The 25824-nt window shown below is 43.2% G+C and overlaps 1 protein-coding gene across 3 annotated transcripts in view; it reads left to right on the top strand.

Moving 5' to 3' along the window:
* Positions 1–21362, top strand: part of F13A1 (coagulation factor XIII A chain) — a 62965-nt gene extending 41603 nt beyond the window's left edge. For all 3 annotated transcript variants that reach the window (XM_075142636.1, XM_075142635.1, XM_075142637.1), the window contains 7 exons: positions 3707–3810; positions 4617–4705; positions 5680–5833; positions 6424–6711; positions 10719–10879; positions 15015–15151; positions 19123–21362. In XM_075142636.1, the coding sequence (XP_074998737.1) occupies positions 3707–3810; positions 4617–4705; positions 5680–5833; positions 6424–6711; positions 10719–10879; positions 15015–15151; positions 19123–19267 (1078 nt within the window). In that variant the 3' untranslated portion in view covers positions 19268–21362. The remainder of the gene's footprint in view (positions 1–3706; positions 3811–4616; positions 4706–5679; positions 5834–6423; positions 6712–10718; positions 10880–15014; positions 15152–19122) is intronic.
* Positions 21363–25824: the final 4462 nt, after the last annotated feature.

Here is a 25824-nt window from a genome sequence, read left to right as displayed (position 1 = left end):
AGGACCTTAAACAGGCCAAAGCCTACTCTCCTGAAGGCCAGGGTTGTGGTCCTGCTGTTTGTCTTGTTCCCTCCTGTTTGGATCCTTGGGGGTTCCCAGTTTGCTATGCTGCATCTGGTCTATGTGACAGTGAGACCTCAGTACATCTCATGGGGCAGTCCTTCTATGGATCACAGAGCAGTAAAGGAACAGTCACCCTTCTGAAACCTCCTCTGCCTATAAATGGTGTGAAACAAGACCCAATGACTGGCTGCCTACTGCTCAGTCCATATACACCCAGTAATGGATCATTGCTGCACTTCAGACTTTTCACTGTCTCATCTCTTCTTCTCCCCTTCTCCTAACCTGATCTATGAAACAACTTTCACCCACTTTTGACATTTCCTTTTACTTCCCTACCTCTCTTTTTCCCAGCTGTTTCCCAAGTCTTCTTAATTCGGCCCTGTTTTTTTTCCATTCTTTTGAGTCAGGGCCAGATCATCCAAAATTGTCCTTGCTTCACTGAAAGCCGTATGCAACTTCACACTAGCATTTCACCCTCCCACCCTACGTTTGCTTTTCTTCGGCTTGATTACTTTTTGAACTGCCTTGTTCATCCTTTTATCCTCCTGGTGCATTTATTAGTACATGGTGCACATAACCCTTTGGGCATGACTTAATATATTACACACCTCTTTTCATTTCTCCTCTGTGTCCTTTCTCTTCATTACTCTGTAACACTCCATGGTAGCTCACGTGCTGACTTTAAATGGCTTGTGTCTTAACCTTGATTTTATTTTTAATGTCTCTTTTATTTCTTTTCTTTTTTTTTTAAGAGGACAAGCTCAAGGTATTTATAATGATTTTTTTAAATGTATTTCTCACTTTTATTTATAATCTCCTGAAAACTGGAAGCAAAGCTCTTTTTCTTTATTAATATATCATTTCTATTGCCTTGTACTGCTGGAGCTGATCTGTCTTCAGGTTTTAAATACTCTCAGACTTCAGGGATACTTGGAGCCAGGATTTTTAGTGCAATCAATCTCTGAGTGTGGGGCTCCCTCTGAATGTTATCTGACATTTATTTATTTTTATTAAAGATCATCTTCTCCCTCAGGATAGGAAACAACGACAACAACAGAACACATATACAAAATTACACAGACTTTGCAAAAAGTTATTTTTATAAAGCTGGCCGGATTTGGGCCCATCAGTACTGCCTCTGTCCCCTTTCTTTGTTCTCCTTGTCTTTCTTAATGATGATATAAAGACACTTAAAGAATATTTCTCTTGGATGGGAATCAAGACTCACTCCTACTGTGAGGTCCAAGCAGACTGATGTTAGTACCTCAGCAGAAACTTTCTCGAAGTCACCTGGCCCCATGGGGGTTCATCCATGTCTAGGCCTGTGGAGAAAGCCCTTCTGAGACCTCTCCCATTGACTTCCAGCTCACTTTTCTCTAATATCTCAGTAATGTTGTCAGTGCCTCTCTCAACCCCAATGCCTGAGCTTATTAGCTAATGAAAGGGCAGCAGCTGTTTCCAGCATGTGCCTGTCTCATAAGCAACACGAAGTACCCTTCTTAAATTGTCTTCCAGGCATAAAACCCACCTGGTCATCTTTTATTAATTTCCCCTTTGCTTTGTTTAGACTATTCGTAATTATCTCTGTAAATATTTAATGGTCACTACATTGATCTGTATAGCCATTCTTGCTTTCTTTAATGTCTCAGGCTTGCTGTAGAATACAAGAACTACAGAATCAGTTTAACAAATTATGGCTGGGAAGGCAGCTCCTCAGCTGTGCTCACTTCTACCAGAGACAAGTTTCTGCTACATTTTGGAAAGGGAAATGTTCCCCTCATCCTCCTTTCCTTAATGCTCATGTGCTTTACAAGCAATGTCTTTCTGTCTATTCACATTCAATATCCTTAAATGTATTTGTTATTTGCATGGCAGCAGACCTAAAATAATTGCCATCCTGTTGCGCCCAATACTACACCAATAGAAACCAGTAAGAAAGGTCCTGTCCCCTAGGATGAATGTAGGAAAAATATAGAAAAAATGCATTACCTAATTACAGAATTGAATCAGAGCTGCCATTTTCTGCACTGTTATCCCCCCCTTGGTTTTATCATCCTTCCCTCCTGCCTGCTCTTCAGGTTCTTCTTTCGCAGAACACAAAGCCAATGATACATCTGAGTTTGATTCAAAGTGAGCCAGTGAAGGTTTCAGGGCAGGGATTGTCTCTCTCACATGTTGGTATAACAGTTTTCAAAAACCCACCTACCACAAAGTACGTCCCCATTCTCTGGTAGCCCTCAGCAAAGCTCTGCAAGCATGATTCAGCATTGACTACTCTCAGCAGCATCAAAAATTCTTTGTGTGTGTGTCGTTTTCCTTGAATAATTCCTTTTTCTGTAGCGCTGCTTCATTAACGCTCCTAACTGACAAGTTTTATCCTGATCCCAGCTTTCATTTCCACTTTGAAATGTCTTGTTAGACAAGCCTCAGATCCTTCCATCTCTGCTCCATGGCTGGTTTTCACCTATTATTAATGAAATGGTCAGAGTTTAACAATCCCCATTTTGGTTGCTAATATCATTGCGTGTACTAGGGGCTGTATCAGCAGCTCCACAGATGTAATTTTATTCATATCTGCTGTAGGATATGTGTAATTTGCAAGCAAAATTGCCCCTTTCTCTACTCCTTCCTTCTTCTATTTTTTTGCAGTAATGAAATTCAAACATTTTGCTGGCTTTTCTGCAAGACCCTCTTCCTAGATGGTCTTTTTTTCTTGCTTGTGCTCTCCCTTGTGTGCCAGTAGCATTGCAGGAAGTTACAAGCTCTGTCTTGCTTTTCTGCTCATCTTTGAAACATTCTGGGCAAACTGTGCTGGTGCTGTAGTGTTTTTTTCTTTTCCTGAGCATCCAGCCAAGTAAAGGTATTTCAACCCTGAGCACCTAGATGAACCACTCTCAGAAATTCACCTTTCAGCATACTGTCCTGGGCCCTAAAGGCAAAACTTGGCCCACAGTGGTTGTAGGTGGGTTTTATGGAAAGCTGTATGTTCTAGGAGATCTGACCTCCCTCATTGGCATGATGCACTGGGAACACCTTGTAAGAAATCCACAATGAGGATAGTCTTATAAAGCCTATGCAGGGTCTTTTTCTCAACCAACATGGAAACCAGCTAAGCATGTTTGTTTTGAGCCATGGAAACAAAGCTACACACTGTACGTTATGGAGTTGATCCTGAAATCTCTTTAGAAGAGGCGCCAAAGCTTCAGTCTTAATAGTTATAGAGCAGACCATGCTTCAATGGCTTGAAGAAGATTCAACACTTGTTTTAGCAGGCACACTGAAGTGGACGTGTCTGGCTGGAAAGGGATTGTAGTTTGTGTAGCTCTTCATATACCCCAACAATCTCCAAGCACTGGAAAGTTTTCTGAGACATTTTCATTCAGAACACTTTAGAAGAATCAGAAAGCTTCTTCAACTTGTAGTCAAGAAACCACAATGAAGGATTGTGGCCTTCAGGTTTTAACAGATAGGTACCAAACTTTTAGATCTAAAAATCGATTCTCTAAAAAGAGCCAACTTTTTCACCCCTAAATTGGCAAATGTTGTTATTGAAGCAATGGCAGGACATAAATACACAGGTTTGTTTTGGTCTGTATGTTTTCCTTCCAAGAATTTAATATTCTGGTCTCGTCTCTTGTCTAAGGAACTATCATTGCTGGAATGAAGCTTGGATGACCAGACCTGATCTTCCTGTTGGTTTTGGAGGATGGCAGGTTGTTGATGCGACACCCCAAGAAACCAGTGATGGTAATATTGCCTGAAGTCCTCTTTAGCTTTCTTTCCAACGCTTGGATTCTTTGTGGCAAACAATGAGCTGACGATAGCTGAGCCACAGGCACCATATGGCCAGTAACAACTTCTTGCACCAGATAACCACACTCACCTGTGCTCAGCGCCTTCTCCTGATTTGTTTAGAGCTCTAAAATAAATCTGTCCTTATTATAACACTGCTTATGATGCATGTGCATAAAATCCTGCATGAGAAGGGCTCTGCTTGGTACAGAAGAGATGTAGTCCTGTTGCCAAAAGATGGCTTCTAAAATTTTAGCGAATCTATACATGAGCCTGATCAAATTAATTCTTCTTCATTTTATGTCTGCAGCCCTTACTAAACTTCCAGAGCAGGCGGTAGGCAGGAGAGAAAAAGTGAAAAGCCACTGCTATTTCTTCCCAGTCCTTAATTTTCCAGTTCTTAAAAGACATTCTTAGCAAATTTGCAGAGAGATCTTTCTCAGTCTGTGGTATAACTGAACCCTCCCAAAATTATCTGCTTTAACCAAAACCAGCTGCAACTGCATTTCAAGCACTTGAGACTTACGGTGGACTTTACGGTGCCATTAAGGGACCAAACCATTAGGTTGTTTCAGACTTGAGTCTGTGTTGTTTAGAGGGCTGGTAACAGAAATTAAGCTTTTCACTTCTTAGTAAGGAGTTCCTGTAAACTATTAAAAGAGTTCACCAAACCCCAAGAATTCTTTTTCTTTGAGAAAATATAACATTTTGACATGTTTTTTAATTAATTTAATCTCTCACTTTATCTCTTCTCCCCATAGGTATGTACAGGTGTGGCCCAGCCTCAGTTCAGGCCATTAAACATGGTCACGTTTGCTTCCAATTTGATGCTCCTTTTGTCTATGCTGAGGTACATACCAGAAAATCTTTAGTGCATTGAGTGATATGCAAGTGGGACCATAGGTGAGACAGAAGATAGGGCTCCACTACAATTTATGGATTGAGAGGTTACTTCATGTATACTCTACATCAAAGAAAAAGCTCATAATTATATTTTGACATGCAGGCCAGTAGGTGTGATATGGCTCTAATGAACAACAGAGATTTCTCTAATCTCTGCTCACCAATGTAATAAGCAGAAAAAGCTACTCTGGCTCTGATGAAACTTCAGCCTATGGTCATTTAGCCTTCCCAGATTCCAGCTATGCTGGCAAATAAGTCACTAGCTCTAGCTGCTCATCTTCATCCCTTGTTAGCTGTTACCTTCTCAGGCTTCCCAGCAAAGCTGCTTATATTAAGGCTGCCTTGCTTATTTCAGTCAAAATGGATGCAAGTGATTTTAAGAGGTCTTTGCTCACCATGTTAATTTTGTCTGCAATGGGTCAAGGAGAGCTAACATGGATGGTTTGACTGGCAGATGTGAGAGGGAAGTATCTCCATGAGGAGGGAGAGGGCCTGGTCTGGAGTTCTAACCTCTTGCACCACCAGAGCTGATGTGCCCAGAATTGCAGCAGCTGTAGAACAAGCCTCTCTCTAATTGAATTATATATAGCTTAGGACAGAAGAGAACAAAGATATTTTGTCTATGAAGCATTCCCTTCTCTATGGTCTAAAGCTTTTTCATGCAAGGAATGTGTAATCACGCTCCCCAAGTCCGAACAGTATCTCTGTAGCTTACTCAAGTTTACACTGGTTGTTGTTCTGGAGCTGTGAATAGTAAAATTAATCTAGTCATTATTGTAGCATATGACTAATTTTAAACATGGGACTTCAATGCGAGTGGGACTTCAAGTCAAAGTGTCATTGTTTTGAGGGGAGATAGGCTGGCTTCTCTTCCTCTCTCTACTTCCATGTATCTCAATCCTTTTTCATTTAATTTTATAGGTGAATAGTGATATTGTTTACCAAAGAAGGGAGAAAAATGGAGCCCAAGTGATAGAAAAAATTGACACAAGCCATATTGGGCAGTTGATTGTGACCAAAGAAGTTGGCAGTGAAGGAATGATGGAGATTACTGAGGAGTACAAGTTCCAAGAAGGTAATCTGAAATGGGGTGGGACCATACCGATGTAGATTTACCTCAGTCAGATCTTGGATGGTGGATTTACAGACCTCTGGCACTGAAGGAGCTGCATGAAAAGCTGCCAAGGTGCCCTCTGGAACTCCTTGTTTGTAACTCCATCCCAGAAACACTGCAGATGCCTTGATAACAGCACAGACTTTGCTACTCAGAAATGCTTTGGACTGAGTAAGCTGTAGTGAAAACAAAGGATAGTCATGGAGTAACTCAAAGCATTCAAAACAATTTGAGGCTTTCTGTGCAGCTGTTTAGGCATTTCTTACTCAGGCCAGATGTTTGCACAGAGTACATCAGTGTAGCTCCATTAATACCAAGGACCATTAGTATTAAGCTAGGTCAGTTTATCTGGTATGGCTTGAATCTTTAAGACCAGCTCAGTTGGAAACTGTGAAGTTCTCCTAATATTAACTTCACCACAGGAAGATTCATTGTCCTCATCCATTCATTTCAGCTACCACAAACTGTGGAAGATGCAACCTTGTGATTGGTGAGTGGGCTAATGCAGTACCCCTGTTTCTCTTCTAAATTTGGTTTTCATTCATGTCTAGGCTCACAGGAGGAGAGACTGGCTCTTGAGACTGCGGTGATGTACGGCATTAAAAAGCAAACTACCCAAGACACCATGTATCAGCCACAGACGGATGTTGACATGGAATTCCAAGTGCAAAAAGCAGTCCTTGGCAGTGACTTTAAAGTCACTATAACTTTCAGGAACAAAAGTCGCAACTACTACACAGCTACTACATACCTTTCAGGCAACATAGTGTTTTATACAGGAGTCACAAAAAATGAATTCAAGAAACACTCTTTCAGTGCAAAACTGGAACCCTTTTCATGTAAGACTTGCATAGCTGTTTTCAAACCTGCTAGCTTTTTTTCTCTGTGTCATTAACTGTCCCCAATGTCTCTACCCATGGGTAGAGCCAATTCTAGTAGCTAGGGGTAGGATACTCTATTGGGTATCAGGAGGCTCCACTCCCAACTCTGGCCCTGCCACCAGTGTTGTTTAGAGCTGAGGCTGTTTTCTTCAGGCTGTTGCTCCCTGCATAATGCTCTCTTACACCAAGCTGCATGTCTGGGAACAGTTAATTTTTCTTATTTAGCACAAAAGAAAGCAAAGGAGTGCAGGTATTAAGCTGCAAGGTATCATTTTTCATACCTTTAGTCTCCTAGCAGTATCTCAGCAAGTGAAGGAAAGTTCCCCAGGGTGTCATTTACAGGGACAAAAAGGTGAATATCTTGTCTTACCTGAAAGAAGCTGACAAGCTCTGAGTGGGTCCAAGTGCACATCTGGCTTTGGAGGACTGGGTGGTTCAGGATTTTATATTTACAGTGATCTAAAAAGTTGATTTGTAACTAGAATGTGCCATCATAGAGCAGGGGCATTTGTCAGCTGGGCAGGCACCCCAAAGGTGAGTTATCTTTACAGATGCAGTGTTCGCTTTTCCTAGTGCCCTCTAGGTGGGGGGATCCTGTCTCCCTCTTTTCATGAGAAAAGCAGTTCCTGGCAGCCTAGCTCACATGTCTGAGGGCAGAATTTTGAAATGATCTACTTATTTATTTTGGACATAACCAATTTATTTCCTGTCAGCCATGGCAGCCCCATTCAGAAAACAGTCAGCAATTGTTGAGGACCTGCTGTACTCCAAAGCACTGTGGAGCAGGCTGGTTGTAGACCCCTGGCTTGTCCAGGAAGAAGTGACTGCCAATCACTTGTTCTTATGATGTGCCTGTGCTCTTGGATCAGTGCTTCCAGCTCAGCAAAAGTGATGAGAACATCCTCTTATGGAGGCTAATCAGAGGATCCTCTACTTAAGTTCCCTACTGAGAAAGTCAGGAGCAATGATTTTTCCTTCTTGATGCTGCTACTGGGCAAAAGCAATCTCTGCTGAGCGCAGCAGAAGTGGCAGGCTTTGAGAGGCCAAAGGATGGGCCTCCTGATCTGGGTCTGGTGCTGGGTCACAGCAACCCTGGCTGACCTCTAAGCTTTCTCCTCTGTCTTGTCTATCTCATCCCAGCTCAGGAGACACTGTGAGCCCTCTCTCCTCAGAGAGGATGGGTTTTGTCTCAGTGAGAAGCCTCTGTGGAATCACGGTTCCCACGTGCCATGAAAAAAAATCCTCCACTTTGAGCATCATCTAAAACTGCACGTTTTGATTTGGAGCTGATTAATCTCCATAAAGTAGGAGTACACTTACAGGGATCTGCAGGTGAAGGTTAATAAAAATTCTACCATCTCCAGTCTATAACAAAGCCCTGACAGCTGCTGCTGGTTCTTTCTAACTCCCCGACTCATTTGCAAGGGGTCTGGAAATGGGCCGACTCTGGGTTGCATTGGGTTGTTCCAACAAAGCCTGTCAAAACACAGTGTGGGGTTTTCTACTGGCTTGTGTCAGTTATTAAATATTTGATCTGAAATTTTGGAGACTTGGCTGGGTACAGTAAAAAAATCCATTTCAACTGCTCGGTCTAAATTCCGTGCCACTTCTTACACAGGGGAAAATTCAGTCTTACATCTGCTCTTGCATCAAAGGTCTGTGTAAGGTATTATTACCTAAAACACTGCTTCTGCAGTGCTTTGAGTCTCATCTGTCTCCTCTGTGCAAGAGATGAAATGAATATATGATGTTTAAGCATCACTGAACCTCATAATTCATTTTTTCTAAGTTAAGTAAATGGTTTGTAAAAAGCTTCTTGAAACTGTGCTGGAAACTCTGAATTGACCGATGGTGAGTGAACACAGACTGGAGAGAGGCACCAGAGAACAGTACATGAATTTTTTTGCATGTGTACCAAAAGTATGTCCCCATCACTGCCTCTGGCCAAGGAGACGTGTTTTAAGGTATTACGAGCTTTCGAGGTGGAAATTAGTTTATAGCTGAGCTACAGTCATCGATTTGTGGAGTACTTTGTCCCACAACAGGACAAAAAAACCCTCACCAGTTATGCCATATCTGAAGGTGATACATACAACTTGAACATTAATTCTTTCAGTTTTGCCTTGGAAAGGAGTACATGTGCAATCAGGAACGGTATCTGAGCAGATGGGCAGTGTGAAGGGAGGCAGCATGATCGTTTGCAACTGTGTAAGAATACTCTGTCAGGGGTGTGATGGTAGGATACCTTCTGAGGCACTCAGGCAGAATTTGTAGGCTTCATTCGTGGCAAGAAATGTACATGCATAGATATGGAGGTAACAAAAAATTACAATATAATAAAGATGTGTCAAAGGCATTCTTCCAGCTCATGCTACTGAAAGAATGAAGCAAACTAAGTTTTCAAACAGGAAGTGAATGCATGATTCTCAGAATAATGATTAAAGGAATTGTGTGGGTTGAAAACATGTTTGAGGATTTGAATAGCTTAAACCTTCCAGTGCCTTCAAAGGTGCTCTCACAGCTACTTGGTTATATTTAGCTTTCTACTTTTTTTTTTTTTAAAGCTGTAAGGCAGTTCGGTGTTGTGTCTCCCTTGGCTTTCCCAGGTACAGTAAGCGATACCGGCAACTAAGGAAATGGAAGTCTATTCTTTTTTTTTTCTGTGGTGATCAAATTTAAACAGAAAAGTTCGTCTTTCCTTCCACTGTAAAGTAAATTTCTCTTTGATTGTAACTAATTTACTTATTTATTTACTTACTTTACTTTACACAGATGAGAAATACTTTGCCTGATTTATAATTTACAGTTTGGCACATTATGGGAAATTCTTTTACAAGAGATACAGAGTGAGAGGGGGAGAGAGAGAGGAAGGGAGGGGGAGCACATCAAGTAAATTTAAGGCTGGCCTGGTAAATCCAGGTCATGTGGTCACCAAGGGAATAGCTTTGAAACCAAATCAAGGAACTGGTTTTGATGTGAGGGGATCAAAAGAGTGAAAAGGGGTGAATGTCATTTACCCAACTGAGTTCAGTTATCTCAGTGTGTACAGTGTATGTCACAAATACAATACAAATAATAGATAACAGTAATAATCATAGTTAACAGATGGGGGATCTTGATACGTTTACTAGGGTTATAATGAACATTTGTAGAGGCAAGAGCTCCACACCTATATATTCTGCCCAGTCAATTAGTTAGCAGGTCTGCTTCTCTGCATCACATTCTCACAGCATTGCTGGCCTGGGAATTGCAGTTCAATATAGTTAAAATTAATGATTCCTTGCATCTAGCTCAGGGGGATTTGTTCCTTCCAATAATTATCCTCAGGGAGCACGTGAAAGTTCCCTGGATGGCATGCTGGCGACAGGAGGACCTTCTTGCTAAATTTTGCAGGCAAGTCCAATGTAGGACAAAGGCAGATATCCAGACATGTCCTGGAGAGCAGGTGGTCTCCCAGGTAGCCTGCATGGGCTCACAACCCCCAGTGGCTACTCTGGGGGCATCCCTGGTGGCATCCCTCTGCCAGGAAGAGAGGCAAAGAATGCACAGGAATAAAGTGAAAGAGCAAACATTTACAGGGGTGACACTCAAAAGCTGCTTTGGACCTTCGTGCTCAGTAGCTATTTATTGCTAGTCTTGCTTCTCGCTTATTTTGCGGTAGTGCCTAGAAACCTTCAACAGTGACCTGGGCCGGTGCTGACGGGCACTGGGCAGAGGCTGTGCAAAAACCCAGCCCGTGCCCCAGGGAGCTCACAGCCTAAATGGAAAGAGGCAAGATAAGAGGGGGAATGGTGAGATAAAGAAATGAAGATAGTTTGGGCAAAAAAATCAAAGTCATTCTTTTGGTGGTGGTGGGCCACCTTTTTTCCAAGGCATTCATGTAACTGGCACTGGCCATGATGGGAGGAGGAATTAGCCATTAGATTGCTTCAGATGCCTTTTTTCTTTCCTGTTTCTTCTCTCAGCTAGCGCTTTCGATGTTCTGATCAAATCGAGTGAGTACCTGAGTGACCTGCTGGACCAAGCCTCCTTTCATTTCTTTGTGACGGCACGGATCAACGAAACGGGGAAGATTCTGGCCACACAGAAGGCTACAGTCCTGGAAATTCCCGCCCTGAGGATCAAGGTAGCTTAGGGCTGGGGTGGAGGGGAGCAACCACCATGCTGCACGGGGGCTGTTCTCTACAAGGCTGTCACATTGTCTTCTGTGATGGGAGGAGGTGTATGTGTGCGTGTGCACGTTGGACTTTCAGGACCTTATAAAGCAGCAGCTGGCTGGAGTGTACGAGGGTGTATAGGTATGTTATATATTGTACTGAGTATCCCTACATTGAAGTCTGAGGCTGACAGCATCACTGGTAGTAGAGAGCTGAAGTGATCTCAGTGGGGGAAGGAGGGGAAAAGATCTGAGAAAGCTGGAGAAACTCAAAGGTTAAGAGAGATTACTCACTCAAGTCACTCAAGTCTTTGACTACTTCAGAAGTCTGTTGTATTTAAAGCAACACAGCACAGAGGCCTCTTGCTGAAGGATGAGGACACTGCTATTGAGATGAATTTGCTTGGAAAGCTCCTGCAGGTGTTGTGGAAAGTTCCTCCAAACTTGGATGGACAGCATCCATTTGGGATGATGCTTTCAGGATTTCAGTGCTTTGCTGCCATGCTATGTATATACTGTCAGTGGAGTTTTCTGAAAGTTCAAGCATGTCTGCAGACGGTGGCATGGCACCTATGAAAATGTAGAAGTGTAATGTTTGTGATAGGACAAGGACCCTTAGTCATATGGCAAAGGCAGGACTGAGATTTAGAGTTCTTAATTCATAATGGTCATCCAAATTGCCTCATTTTCAAAAGCGCCAAGCTTTCATCTCCTCTGAATGATGTCATTTGGATTTGCTTTTTTCCTAATACTAAAAAAAAAATCAGAATACCTGTTCAGGAAGCTTTACATAAACATGAATGCAACTCCCTAAAATTCAGGACCTTGAAAGGAATCTAAGTTTATAGACCTTTTCCTCCCTCTATATTTATTTAAACCAATGTTCATGTTTCCATATAATAATATATGTAGTAATCTGAAACAGCAACATTCTGCAGAAAAAGCTTTTTAAAAAACGAGTATCAAAACTACAGTGAAGTTTGCAAAATATTTCATGGTCTGCAGAAATGTCACTATGATCTGATCAGATTATTGGTATTTTCAAATAAAAGGTTTTTTTGGTTTACTGAACATTCTAGAGAGGAGGTAAACAAGACAGATAAAATCTACTTCAAATACCTGTCTTCAATAACCAAATTTTGAAAGTAGAGAGTTCTTCCAATTCAATACTTAAACAGAACATCTTATACAGGATGCCAAATTTCAGCCTCAAAATAGTTTATCCTCCCTGCTGTTATGAAGAAAGGATGTTTAGTATATGAGGTAGGTTGTTGTCCAATAACCATGTCTTCTAGTAAAATCGAGTTTGTCTCTTCTCTGTTTCTTTGTGATGTGTAAAAATAAGCTGAAATTTTAATAGCTGGATTTTTTTAACAATATGGAGATGGGTGTGTGCGTGTGTGTATATAGTATTTATACAGGAAACTTTGCTTTTTTTTTTTTTTAAAAAATCTGAAAAAGCTTATCTCCCTAAATTTCTTGTCAGATTTCTTCATTGAATTTGACTGGCAGACTGGAGTTCTTAACGTGAGAGTAAGGGAAAAGAATGAAAAAACATATTTCCCCTCATGTCTTCAGATACAGCTTTGATCTTTCTCTGTTGATCTAAGGAGATTGTCAGAGTTAACAGTGTAGGAAATTACATTAGTTTATTCTAATTTAGCTTGAGACCAGGTTACAAAAATAAGCTTGGCCAATACAGATCATGGTCTCAGTTGCACGTGTGGGAGTTCAGGATGATTTTGAAACCCCCCATGTAACAGTGATCTTAAACTGGCAATTGAAATAAGGAGGATATAAGACCTCTAATTGGGCTAGGACTTCTGAAAATGTCACTGATGTCTTTTTGCAAATTCAGGTGGCCAAATGCTGTTGAGAGTTTAGTTGTGAGTATCTCATTCTTTACTCCAGTCAGTATTTGGTGCAGAGTGATCCCTTAGACCGGAGTCATTCCAGCTTTTTGCGACTGTCATGTTCCTTAAAAATTTGCAGTAAGGCTGCAGACCCCAGCATAGTACTTTAAATTCATTGGCAAGATACTTGTTTTTCTTAGTTACCTTTCTCAAGGCCCTTTAAAGTAGTCCGTGGACCAGCTGGGATCTGCCAGCCATAAGTTGAAAACCCTTGCCTGAGCCTTTTATATTCTGTGAGAAATGTTGGGTTTCTAGGGGAAAAAAACCAAAATCCCCATGCATGTAGTCTTTGTTTAAAAACATGTTCATTTGGAGGTGTTTTCTACACAGCTGTACTACCAGCAGTGGTCTGAAGGGACAGACAGATCCCTTCAGCTGTGTACTGTAATACACGTGGAAGTCAATGCATTCACTGTTCATTAGTCTTGCACTTTAATATTTTCCAGTGCAAAATGTATTGCTTTTTTGCTATTGTTGTGGGTTGACCCCGGCTGTTCACCAGGTGCCCACCAAAGCTGCTCTATCACTCCCCTCCTCAGCTGGACAGGGGAGAGAAAATATAACGAAAGACTCGTGAGTCGAGGTAAGGACAGGGAGAGATCACTCACCAGTTACCGTCACAGGCAGAACAGACTCGACTTGGGGAAATTAGTTTAATTTATTACCAATCAAATCAGAGCAGGGTAATGAGAAATAAAACCAAATCTTAAAAGCACCTTCCCCCCAACCCTCCCTTCTTCCTGGGCTTAACCTTACTCCCAATTTTCTCTACCTCCTCCCCCCACAGCAGCGCAGGGGGACGGGGAATGGGGGTTGGGGTCAGTTCATCACACGTTGTCTCTGCCGCTCCTTCCTCCTCAGGGGGAGGACTCCTCACACTCTTCCCCTGCTCCAGCGTGGGGTCCCTCCCATGGGAGACAGGCCTCAATGAATTTCTCCAACATGGGTCATTCCCACGGGCTGCAGTTCTGCTCCAGCGTGGGTCCCTTCCATGGGGTGCAGTCCTTCAAGAACAGACTGCTCCAGCGTGGGTCCCCCACGGGGTCACAAGTCCTGCCAGGAAACCTGCTCCAGCGTGGGCTCCTCTCTTTACGGGGCCACAGGTCCTGCCAGGAGCCTGCTCCAGCATGGGGTTCCCACGGGGTCACAGCCTCCTTCGGGCACATCCACCTGCTCCAGCGTGGGGTCCTCCATGGGCTGCAGGTGGATATCTGCTCCACCGTTAACCTCCATGGGCTGCAGGGGCACAGCCTGCCTCACCATGGTCTTCAGCAGGGCTGCAGGGGAATCTCTGCTCCGCTGCCTGGAGCACCTCCTCCCCCTCCTTCTTCACTGACTTTGGTGTCTGCAGAGTTGTTTCTTTTACATGTTCTCACTCCTCTCTCCGGCTGAAGTTTCTGTTGTGCAGTTTTTTTCCCCCTTCTTAACTATGTTATCCCAGAGGCGCTACCACCATCGCTGATGGGCTCGGCCCTGGCCAGCGGTGGGTCCATCTTGAAGCCGGCTGGCATTGGCTCTATCAGACATGGGGGCAGAAGCCACCCCTGTAGCCCCCCATTACCAAAACTTTGCCATGCAAACCTAATACAGCTATGTAAGGGTTTTGGAGGGCAACTGCCTCTCAGGTCTACGGAGAGCACATGCACAGGGTTAAAAACCCTTCAGAGCAGCAGAGGTGGTTGCAAGGCAAGGGGAAGACCGGCACAACAGATTTGGGAGGTGCAAGCAATGTGACCCGGTGTTTCTAATTTAAGGTAATAAGGCCTGCCCTTCTCTTCTAGAGCTTATGTCCTGAGCAGGCCATGCACTTCAGTGCTGGTGGGGAGCCTGGGGAGAGGGGCAGAATCTGGGAGAGAGGCCCCCTCAGCTGGACTCGACCTCGGTTGGACACTCAGCTCCAGGACTGTGCATGCAGATTTCTGGGCTTCTGTGGCAATGAGGGCCTGCCTCTTGACCTGCCATGTGGCTTGAGTGAAAATGGCAATGGGTAGAAAAATCTGCAGTGGTACCTATGGGCCCATCCAACAATTTTCTTCTTATTAGGCTCTCTCTGCCTCATGCTGTTTTGTTGTGTGCTCCATTCCCCCTCCTCTCCTTCTTTGCAAGCACTGTGTATTTAACACTACAGATTTCACCGTGGGGCATTTTATTATTATCTGCTTGTGGAGCCTTGTCCTTTCCTTGTCTTGCAGACCCAAGGTGAGACGGTAGCTGGTAAAGAAATGTCTGTGACTGTGGAATTCACCAATCCTCTGAAACAAACCCTGGAGAACGTCACGCTCCGCCTCGAGGGACCCGGCGTGCTGAGAACGATGAAAAAGGAGTTCAGGTAGGGAAAAAAGCACAACTAGCTGGGAGTTCATCCCCTGCTTGCTCACAGGAGGAAGCTCACAAGAGACACTTAACTAATGCTGCACTGAGTAATTCAATTCAGACACTCTCTCCTTACTTTAAAATTCAATACACAGGGGAGCGATAGGTCTCAATAGTCAGAAGTCAGGCAGTCCAGAGAGTCTGCGCAGAGAGACCGTGAGAGTATTTCATCTGTTCAGTACCAGTGCTGGAGGAAGGGGTAGTGGTTGTGGGTAGTTGCTAATGCAGCCTGAGTATACTTTTTCACTGTATTACATTATTTTTAGCACTTGACAATAGCACCTATGAGCCGCTATCACAGAAGGAAAGACAGATTTATCCTACACATGAAGTGTTTACTGCCACTCACTCAGTACGTGCAAATCAAGTCCTGTGCTGTTTTTCAAAAAGGGATTTTCTCCACTCATGTTAATCATGATTATACAAGATATTCAGGTATCTCAGATGATCTTTGCAAGCTTATGTCAAGACAAGAAACGTGTGTCGGATGCAGCAGAGCCCCCCGGGATGGCTGCAGCGAGTGTGCGAGCACACAGCTCCCCCAGGTAGCACTACTGCAGAGCGCTGCCCTGGCGCAGAGGTGTGTTCCAAACACAGGGTGCTCCCAAGCCTAGGGAAAAGGAGAGCCACCTTCATTACACTCAGAGTTGCACCTCATGCTGACAGTGGTACCTGTACGCTAAGCAAGTTGTTTCCTAAACCCTCTTTCCATTCGAGTTCAGTGTTACAAGCTCAGCATTAGCTGTTTCCAGGATATATAACTGGGATCCTTGGAAAATTTTGCAGCCATTGCTTAGTCTTGGGCAGCCAAAGCAATGTTATCTATCATTACCTGAGCTGATGGTCCCCAGGTGTGTGCAAAAGGAGTTTAAAAAATTGCCTGTGCTTCAGCAGCTGCATAAATTGTCAGCATTATCTGCAGCCAGTAGGGGAGGTCTGAGCCTGCTTGCACTTGGGCCGGGGATAAGAAGATCAAAACCAGTCTCCAGAGTGGAGCTGGATAGAAAAATGACTGTGAAAGGGCATCATACTGTGCTTGCTTTGTGCATGGGGTATGTCACAGACACTGCTGAACATGACTCAGCACGGTCCACACGAGTTACACAAGTTGCAGCAATAGCCCTCGTTGCTGCTCAGCTGTGCCAGCCTCCCCTGTTGTTCTGAATCCTTCTCGATCCAAAAGCTGCCGTGGGTTGCTCTCACCTTCAAGGATGCAGAAGTTGTCAGGTGCATCAAAGGCACACGAGTTAGGGAGAAAAATGACTGAGGGAATAGACGTCATTTTCCTTCAAGTCACCATGTTTCCCCCTTTTCAGTAGTGCCCTTGGCATCATTTAAAATGGAAATGGATCAGCTTAGTCATTTTAAGATTTAACTTCTCTGAAATGAATGAAGGCTGCAGGTTATACACACGGAGGACAGAGCAGGGGGCAGCTGTAGTTTATTTAAATAATAATCACATTTGCCTCCATGCATTCAGAGTGATAAATGGCTTTGGCGTGGTGATGGCTCAGCATATTACGCAGAACCATTCATCACTGAATTCTCTCCCAGAAAAATCAGATTAGGGTGGCTTTACTCCATTTGCAAAGAGAATTAAACCTATTCGAGGCTTTCCCCACTCTTCCACTGCTTCCCTGTCCATCAGGGACTATCACATATGGGATGTGGCTTTTGCAATTCTTCGTGGGGATGAGACTTCTGACCTCTCTGTATTTTTAAGGTAGTTTTTCTGTATCACTTAGGTGACTCCACAAAACAGGTATGTGTGATCCAGCTGATAGAACATTATTCTGGGAATAAAGTGGCTTGGGGCCTTCAGTCCTGACCGTTCATAAAGACTATTTATATACATATATATATATATATATAGTGATATTTAGCTAAGAAGCCTCAGACAGATGAGGAGCATGACTTATGGAAAAGCCTTTGGCAGCATCAATTCCTACATGGGGCATAGTCTTTGTATGACAATTGAGAATTAACCAGGCAGTGATGGATAGTGTTAAAAGGATTTTAGCCAAGCATGCATTCACACTAGCAGGTAAGTCACTTCGGGTGTTTCTACATGTCAAAGCTTAGCTAGTATTAGCATTTATAGAGAGAAGCAAGTTGTTTTAGAAGTAGGACGGTAGAGAAACAGGAAAAGGTGGATTTGGTTTCCCAGCACATCTTTTGTCTTCCTGCACACACATATATAAAAAAAAAAAAAAAAAATATATATATATATATATATGCAGAGATGAGGGCACTATAAATCAAGGATGGTAGTGCTACCCTCTCTCACTGGGGCACTGTGAAGATGTGGTCTGGTAACTTTCATCCTTAGAGAATCTGGCCCCCAAGTGCTCAAGAAAGTAGACCGCACCTTGCTGCACAGCAGACTTGTATAATATCTTCTTCACTTTCCATACAGATAATCCCTTGTAGATTATTCCCATAAACTCTAAATTTAAAAAGGTATTTAACTTTGTGCAGCATTTGAAGTCATTGCTTTATCATATTACCATTTTAGTGGGCATTTGGTGGAGCAGGCAGGCCAGCTGAGGGCAACAGAATATCTCTCATTAAGAACAAAGATAAAAAGAGGGAAAACACTTGCTGGAAGTGGTCTGCACATGCTCACACCAAAAAATATGATCTTTCTCTGCTTTTTCTTTTCTAAAACTGGGTACATGCCCAGGGTACCTATGACTGTATATGCAAAATGCAATGCAGTGCCATGTGGAGATACCTAACCTAACCTCTAAGGAGCTAGAATACCTATCATTTTAGCAGGGGCAGACTTGCACTGAAACAAATATTTAGGTGAGAGGATCCCAGACCAGCTCATTTAGAGCTAATCAAGGTTTCTTGTCTTGTGGCAACTTGTCCTGACCCTGGCGTAGGACATGGCATCTGAGAGCCAAATCCTACCAGATGAGAATTTGAAACAGTGACTAAAGTTTAGGCTTACTTTACTCTCACTTTATTCAGTTGTTTGCAGAATACCATAGCCACGTGAGATGAGAACACTGGCTAAATTCATAATCCTCTTGCTTCATACTGAGGGAAAGAACATTCATTTTTATAAATAGCTCCCCACTACACTACCTTCTCCCTCGGTTCCTTTGGAGCAGCTCTATCCTGACATCCCCCAAACATAATCAATCAATCAATATCAGCCTTCAAAATCTGCACACAGAACGTAGTGAAAGCACTGAGAAAACACAGAAACCAAATACTCAAAGCTCTCTGTGCATCTTAATTGTAGCAAAAATTGAAAATCAAAGGCAGCACAGAATACAGTTTCTTTATAGTATGAGTTATCAAGAGTCATACATAATGTAAAAGTCCTGCTAACAGCAGGACTCCCAAGAACACTTTGACTTATTTGTATGGATATGAAGAAGTCATCTGAAGTGGCCAGTGAGGAGATCTGTTCACGTTACAACCGTGGCAGGGTGGTTCAGGGTAGGAACTGGCAGAGGGGCTCAGCATCTCATCAGCACTGCATCAGGTTTGCATGGGAATGCCCTGGACACTTTGTAACAAGGACTTATTTAACCATTTAAGGAATCACCAACAGGCTATAGGCTATAATAAACAGGTAAAATGGAATTATAAAGTAGAAAAAACACACGTTAGCTATAAAGAAGATCATTCTGAAAGAGATTGTGAGAGGAAGTGACAGGACGCAGAAGAAAATGGATTCATTTTGGAAATTTAAAACTAGCCTGGAGGAAAGGCTAGAAAAGTCTTTGACAGAGCCAGTTCTGAGAGGAGTAGAAGATGGAGGGAATAATTTATAGGACACTTATGTGAATGAGTGAAACATAAAAAATTTGAGACATGTTGCACTGTCCACCTTCAGTTTTCCCAGTTGTGGGCCAGGTTGAGAGCATTGGCTTACTGATGACTGTATTGTTCTTTCCTTTTTCCCTACAGGCAAATCCCAATGAACTCTACCTTGATCTGGGAAGTAAAATGCATGCCAAAACGACCAGGGTTACGAAAGCTGATTGCAAGCCTGAATTGTGATGCTTTGAGGCATGTGTATGGTGAGCTGAACGTCCAGATTCAGAAACCATGAACCAAGGTGCTGCCTTCATCTCTCATTTAGCTATATTTCAAAATATCACGTTGGGGGCAGGGGAGGGGGAAGAGGTAGAAATCTGCTTATTGTTATTTTGGTCATCCTTGTGCTGAACAAAATTTGGTAAAGCAAACTAATTGGTAAGACTGGGGAAAGCACGAAAAAGCATCTGGATAGTGAATGATTTAAAATTAGATACATGTAATTAAAGGCAATTCTAGGCCATATTATTCCTATAGTTCACTTGTATTTATGGTCTTTTGCATTAGTGCTGCAAGGGAATCTGAAAAGCTCCATTCAGCAAAGTAGGCTGAACTTTAGTTTTAATTAAGGCCTGATATTTCACTGAAAAGGAAAAAAAAAAGAACCCAGTGTTATTAATTCTTAGACTGAATTACACAACCTTATGGAAGATCATTCAGGCTGCAATAAAAACAGGTATTTCTAGCTAAAGGGACTGCTTTATCTTACAATGTTATAATTTTCCGGTTCATGGAGAGCTCGCTTTGCTGGAAGCATCTCTCAGGATGTATCTCCAGAATATTCCCCACTCCTTATTTCCTCTTGCTCCTTCCCTATGCTTTTTCTCTTACTCTTTCATCTGTACAGGCACCCACACATACTCAGTCCTGTGTTTCATGCCCTCATCCCATCCCGTGCACTGTGGATACACTGTTCTTCTCTTTTGCCTGATGAAAATCCAGAGTTTTTCATGCTCCTGCTCAGAGTTCATCGCACCAAACTTGCATTTCTTGGTCACATCTCTTGTGTATGGTGTGTTCTCTCTTCATCCTTTTCTGCCTTTTCTTCTCTCCTGAACCCACCCTGGAGCCCCATTTCCCCCTTGTGTGTGTGTCGGGGGGGGGCGCTGCCCCTGAGCAGTCCAGGCTCTGCCAGATGGTAAATGGGGTGAAGGAGAGAGGAGTGGAGGGAGCAGCCTGAGGGTGTTCTCCTGCCAGCCCCATAGCAAATATCCTGCACTGGAGCTGCCACCTGGGGATGAGTTTAGAGTAAACCATGCCTGAAAGTTCCCAGGAATCATGGCTAGTGCAGAATGAAGTCCTGTTACATGAGAAACCCCAGGAATATACAGGGACAGAAGCTCAGCTGGAAAAGGAATAAAGATGTATCCTGAGAGTCAGAAACTCCACAAGCTGGGTCTGCTTCCTGCCTTTCTCACAGCATACTCCTCTGTGAGGTGCCATGGGGCCTCCCAAGGCATCGCTCCTCCCCTGAGGACCTTCTGGCCCAGAGGCTGCTCTGAATCTGTGGTTTCCATTAGTCCTCTATGCAGAGTACTGCTCCATCCTAAGCCATGTACCCCATCGTGCTAGGGCAGCAGGGGGGTGTGTGTTTGTGTTCATTTCTCATCTCCCTTGAAATCCTTCTTGGGATCTTTTTCCACGAGGCAAAGATACATGTGCCACAAGCTGCGGCAACTCCTCTCCACTGGCCACAGTGTGTAAGAGCATGTCCCGTACTAACAGCAAAGGTGAGCTAACTGAGCTTCCAAAGAAGTTAAAAGGAGCCTCATGCTCATTAAACACTGGGGCTTTATTGTACTGTGTATGGCCTTGTCATTTTGTGGTCTCATTAGTGAGAAAGCAAGGGAGACGACTTGCCTTCTGCACCTCTTCTTGCCACACATTGCCTCCTGCAAAACCTGTGACCAGCTGTTAAAAATAAGCAAGTCCTGGGAGGGGAGAAATGCAGGCTACTCTGTCGCTGAAGGATGTGGAACAAAGCAAAAATACATACCGTCTCATATGCTCAATGAGTACGCCAGGAACACCAGACTTTTGGGGGCTTTCACTTCAGGCATGGGCACACACTCATTTTGTACAGTTATGTGACCACATTAGAATCTCTGCAATGTCAAAGTCTCCCGTATAATTCCTCTGGGGTACAAGAGACTGAAGAGTGTGTTGCAAATGCAAGGTGACAATCTTAAGTAATTAAGCAGTCCTACCAGAGTCTACATCTTCTAATAAAATTATCTAATTTTTGCTCTTGCATATAAACCTGCTTTCCATTCCAGACTTTTTATAACTACATTGTAATAAGAATTTAAAATAAAGCGTGTCTGATTGCACTTGTGTCTTGTGTTCTGTATTTTGATCTACTTCTACGTAGTAGCACTATAGACACCACTTGCTACATGTTAATTGTAAAAGTTAAAAAATTCGCTTCTGAGCCATGCTAATAAAGGTGCCTTTTTTTTTTTTTTGGTGCTAAGGAGAAAACTCTATCTTTATTTAAACGAACAAAAAAAAATACAGGCTCGTTTTAACTATTTGCCTTTGTTTTTCCTTCTGTTTTAACAATTGACTACCTAATGCATGGAGGAGGTGACAATTTCCAGAGCACATCACAGTGCCAGCAAAGAGAATCCCCAGATTCCCCTGGAAATTGCTGTAACGTGTCAGAGCCTATTAAGTGGCCAGTATGCTCCTAATGAAACCTTACCTACATCCCACTTCTAAAGTGTGCTTCTCTCATTTGAAGGCATCTTACTAACAGTCGTTAAGCTGAACGATGTTCACCACGAGACAGGAAGTATTTTTATTGATAGTTTATAGAGGGGTATATTAAAGCAAAGAGAAGTTCAGTGATGACTGTGAAGGAGGCCTGGGAATAAAGGTTAAGGATGTCAACAGCCCTTGGCATTAACAGCCAGGTCCCTCTGTACAGAGCTGCTCACAAAAAACTATGGACAAAACGAGGATGACCTCTAGGATTTCAGCCACTCATCACCCTGTGGATGGGCTGTCGTATGAATCATGAGTAAAAACTGACTGAAGATGCAGTAAGTGCTGTGATAGCGCTATATGTACACTATCAATCAATAATAAGGTCAGATTGGCAACCCCAGATCTGGAGGATCTTTGAACCTCTTTGAAAAGAGTTGGAGGTCATACTCTTCAGCTGAAGGTCTCTTTTGAGTGGGGTGAACTTGTGTCCTCAACCCAAACATCACATCTCGGAGATGGACTGGGGAAGAAAAAGTCCAAAACCAAACCCTTGCCTCCACAGATCCCACACTCCAGCAGCTCAGAGAAGCCAAGTACAAGCAACAACCCGTGCGCTCCTGAAAGCACACCTCATTTGTTACCAGCTTGTTACATCCAAGTTGTGGAGCAGGTTGCTTCAATTCCCATCAATTTGTCACATTCAAAATCTTGTTATGAGCAAAAGGAAACACACCTTATGTGCAGACCTAGGAAGAATATATTGTTAGTCTTGTTAAAAATAGTCTAATCAAAGAATTATTATTAGCTGAGATAATCAGGTGATGGAATTATATTCTTGTATTTTTATTGCAATGATACTAACACTTATAGTCCAAATTATATCAGGTAAAACTGATACACATAAACTTTCCAGCATAGTTCCCTCTCTCTGCTTTTATATGCACCACTACACTGCCCCTCTGATGTCTTCAGTCTGGGGTGGGGCATGTGTAACAGCAAGTCATCAGTGTCCCAGGTCCTCCACCAAGCAGATTCTGACTTTAGTGGGGAGAGTTTCTCTTCCTCTTTGCTGGGATAAGCACAACTGAAAATTTCTTCCTTCTCATCATATGATCCGCCAAAGGTCATTTTTACATGCTTACTAACACACTCAACACCTTGTTCTTTCTTCATTGGTTCACAATTCCACAGTAGATCCAAATTTGCTATATATGATGCATTTTTCATGTGTTGGGTACTCCTTGTTTGTTTTCGTGTGTTACATCTAAAATTTGCCCTAGCCACCTGCTAAGGTTGCACCCTTTGATGACCAGTAATTAACCACTGGTGAGCTATTTGTAGCCTAGGGCCTCCAACATCATCCTACACCTGTACTGCCAGGGCTGCTGTTATCATCCCGTGCTACTGATCCTTTATGCTGCATTTTATTTTGGGGTCATAAATAGTTCATTCTACACAGAGTAACTACCTGCTATTACTGTCTATTTGTTACAAAATGTACATATAACAACAAACATTTCACCATGCAATTGGATAAAGCAAAGCAAAAGCTAAAACAAAGTCAGTAGTAGAATTCACGTCATTAGATAATTGCTCTTACAGCTAAACAAAGCACTGAAAAAGCTCGACAAGTCCCGATGCCTGTGTTGCTAACATATCACCAAGCTCTGACCTTTCACAAGCAATGACAGCATCTTATCTGTGGAACAAAATCAGAGAATGTGACTGAGCATTGGCTTTTCTGATGACTGGTGCTGACAGCACCATCGAACTGAAACTAATCAATAAATGCTCTGCTAAATGAGTGACACCCCCTGCCCCCCGTCCTTTTCTCCTGCTGGGGACTTATATACCACTCTTTCCTCAACATATTGCTTTCATGTGTGTCCTTGTTTCTGCAGAGGAGGTGGAGGCTGCTGGTGCTAGCTTCTGAACTTGGGTGATGGTGTGATGGAGAAGGATAACCAGGTCAGAGGGGGCGGGAAAAGTGTCTGAGCTTGTTCAAACCAAAATGAATAGCCCCATTATGAAAGAGGAAAGTCAAAGCATACTGAAAGTGTTGATGAAATGAGAGGGATCGTCCCATGTATTGGAGCTGGCATGAGAGCTGGTACCGAGTAGGGATATGATATGTACCTTGGAGTAGCACCTGTAGTGGAAAACAGTGCCTGAGAGAACCTAGGAGGTTTTGACATGCAGGTGAGAGGGATTTACTCAGTGCTTAAAGGCAAAGTTGAAAAAGATTGAGTTGAATATTGAGGAAAGAAAACAAGGACTGCATGCTAAAGAGGGAAAACATGGCCAAAATGATGCAAAGGGAAGATTCTGGTGGAGAGAGGTGGGGGGAAGAGCAAGTTGTAAGAGAGGAAGACCCCAAGGCTGTGTTGCCTAATGCAGGGAATCGACAGGAGATACTGGCAGTGGTGGCAGAAGGCAGACCTCCTGGCAGTCACTGGAGCTGGATGTGGGCAGCACCCCCTCCGCAGGTAGGTCTGTAAGCCTCTGCTGAGGGCCGTGGCTAGGCTCAGGAGCAAGCTTTCTCTGCAAGGCTGGCAAATCATGGGGAAGGGAAAGTCAGAAGGTGGGTTGGGTGCTGGAAGCCTGGGCACTGCAAGGCAGTCAGCAGTTGCAAACCAATTGCATGGCTGTGTGTGCACTATGAGGAGATCCAGGCTGGGCTTGGCATTTCCCTTAAGACACTTGGAGCCCAGCCCAAACGTGATTGTGTTTATCTGACCTCCGCAGTATTAGTCTAGGAATAAAAGAGACCCCTTGCGACTGCTCGCTCAACTCCTGCTCAGGTTTTGGCTAATAGACAGCTCATGCTAGGGTCTGATGTATGCTGGGAGCAGTGCCATTAGGTCAAAGCGAGAGTAACACAGGCAGGATGCTGTGGACAGGGAGGGCTACAGGTCATTATGCAGCTGTTATCACCTGCAGCTTGCTGTCTCCTGCAGCCATAACCCTTGCATGTTGATTGTATGACAGTTTCTTCAGAATCCACTAACTTATGGAAATGGTGTAGGTCAAACCTCCAAGCTGGCAGGTATAAATACATCAGCTTACCCAAAAATCTTTTGAAGCAGATCCAGCAGCCAGACTGCTGAGGCTTTTGTGCTTCCAGGTGTGATACAGGGGACACCCACAAGGTGATGGAGGAGGAAGAATGAGCACTCTCTCTGTCAACTAGGTAACTATTTTGCTCATAGGCACATGAGTTACAAGTTATGAATTGGAGAACTTGTGAGTTAGAAACATTATGAATTAAGTGATGAATCAGTGAATTCACACGTTGGATTAGTCTGTCCAAAGGGATTTAGCCCTTGTTTGAAGTGTTTGTTTTCTTTCCTACTGTGTTCATAAAATAAAGTTTAATTTACAGACTATGTTGTCCTGTAAATTTGAGTGATCCAAGTCGATCATAACACCCCTCACCATGAGAAATAGGAAATGTCTGGTCTAGTGAAAACTGTAGTAGCAATAAGTGGCATTGCAGATGCAGATATTTTGCTTATGCTACAGTAGCCTCCTTATTGGGCACAAATGCAATTTGTATTTGGTCGCTTTGGTGGCTTTTTCTTTTGTGAGCTTTTGCAGCTTTGTTGGCTTTTAGCATCTACCACATGTTTGGGAAAGGACTTCTCCAGGTGTGCTACCAACAGATATGAAGAACCATCTCATATTTACTTTGAACCTCATTCTCCTGCTGGCCTCCTTTGATGCCATATATCTCTGGTACTGAAAGAGTCAGGGAAAACTTCTTCCCTCTCCAACATGCTGTCTATAATTTCATAGACTTCTATACTGTATTCCCCCCAAATCACATCTTTTTCAGAATTAGGAGTCCTACCTTAGTCACTTTGGGCATGGAAACTATTCCACACCTGTGATCATTCTTGTTTCTCTCCTCTGAACTTCTCCCAATATTATACCACTTTAAGTACCATTTAAAAACAAGACAGCTGTTTCAAGCATCTGTATTTTGAAAGGACAGTGCTAATGAGTGAATGGCCTTCCTGTGCAAGGAGAATGTGGGTCTGTTGGGATCTAGGTTCATTAGGTTAAACCTGGACCAGACTGTGG

The sequence above is a fragment of the Calonectris borealis genome, chromosome 2 (genome assembly GCF_964195595.1).
Source record: "Calonectris borealis chromosome 2, bCalBor7.hap1.2, whole genome shotgun sequence".
NCBI lineage: Eukaryota > Metazoa > Chordata > Aves > Procellariiformes > Procellariidae > Calonectris > Calonectris borealis.
Note: the sequence above shows the minus strand (reverse complement) of the source record. Positions and strands in the feature narration are given on the sequence as shown.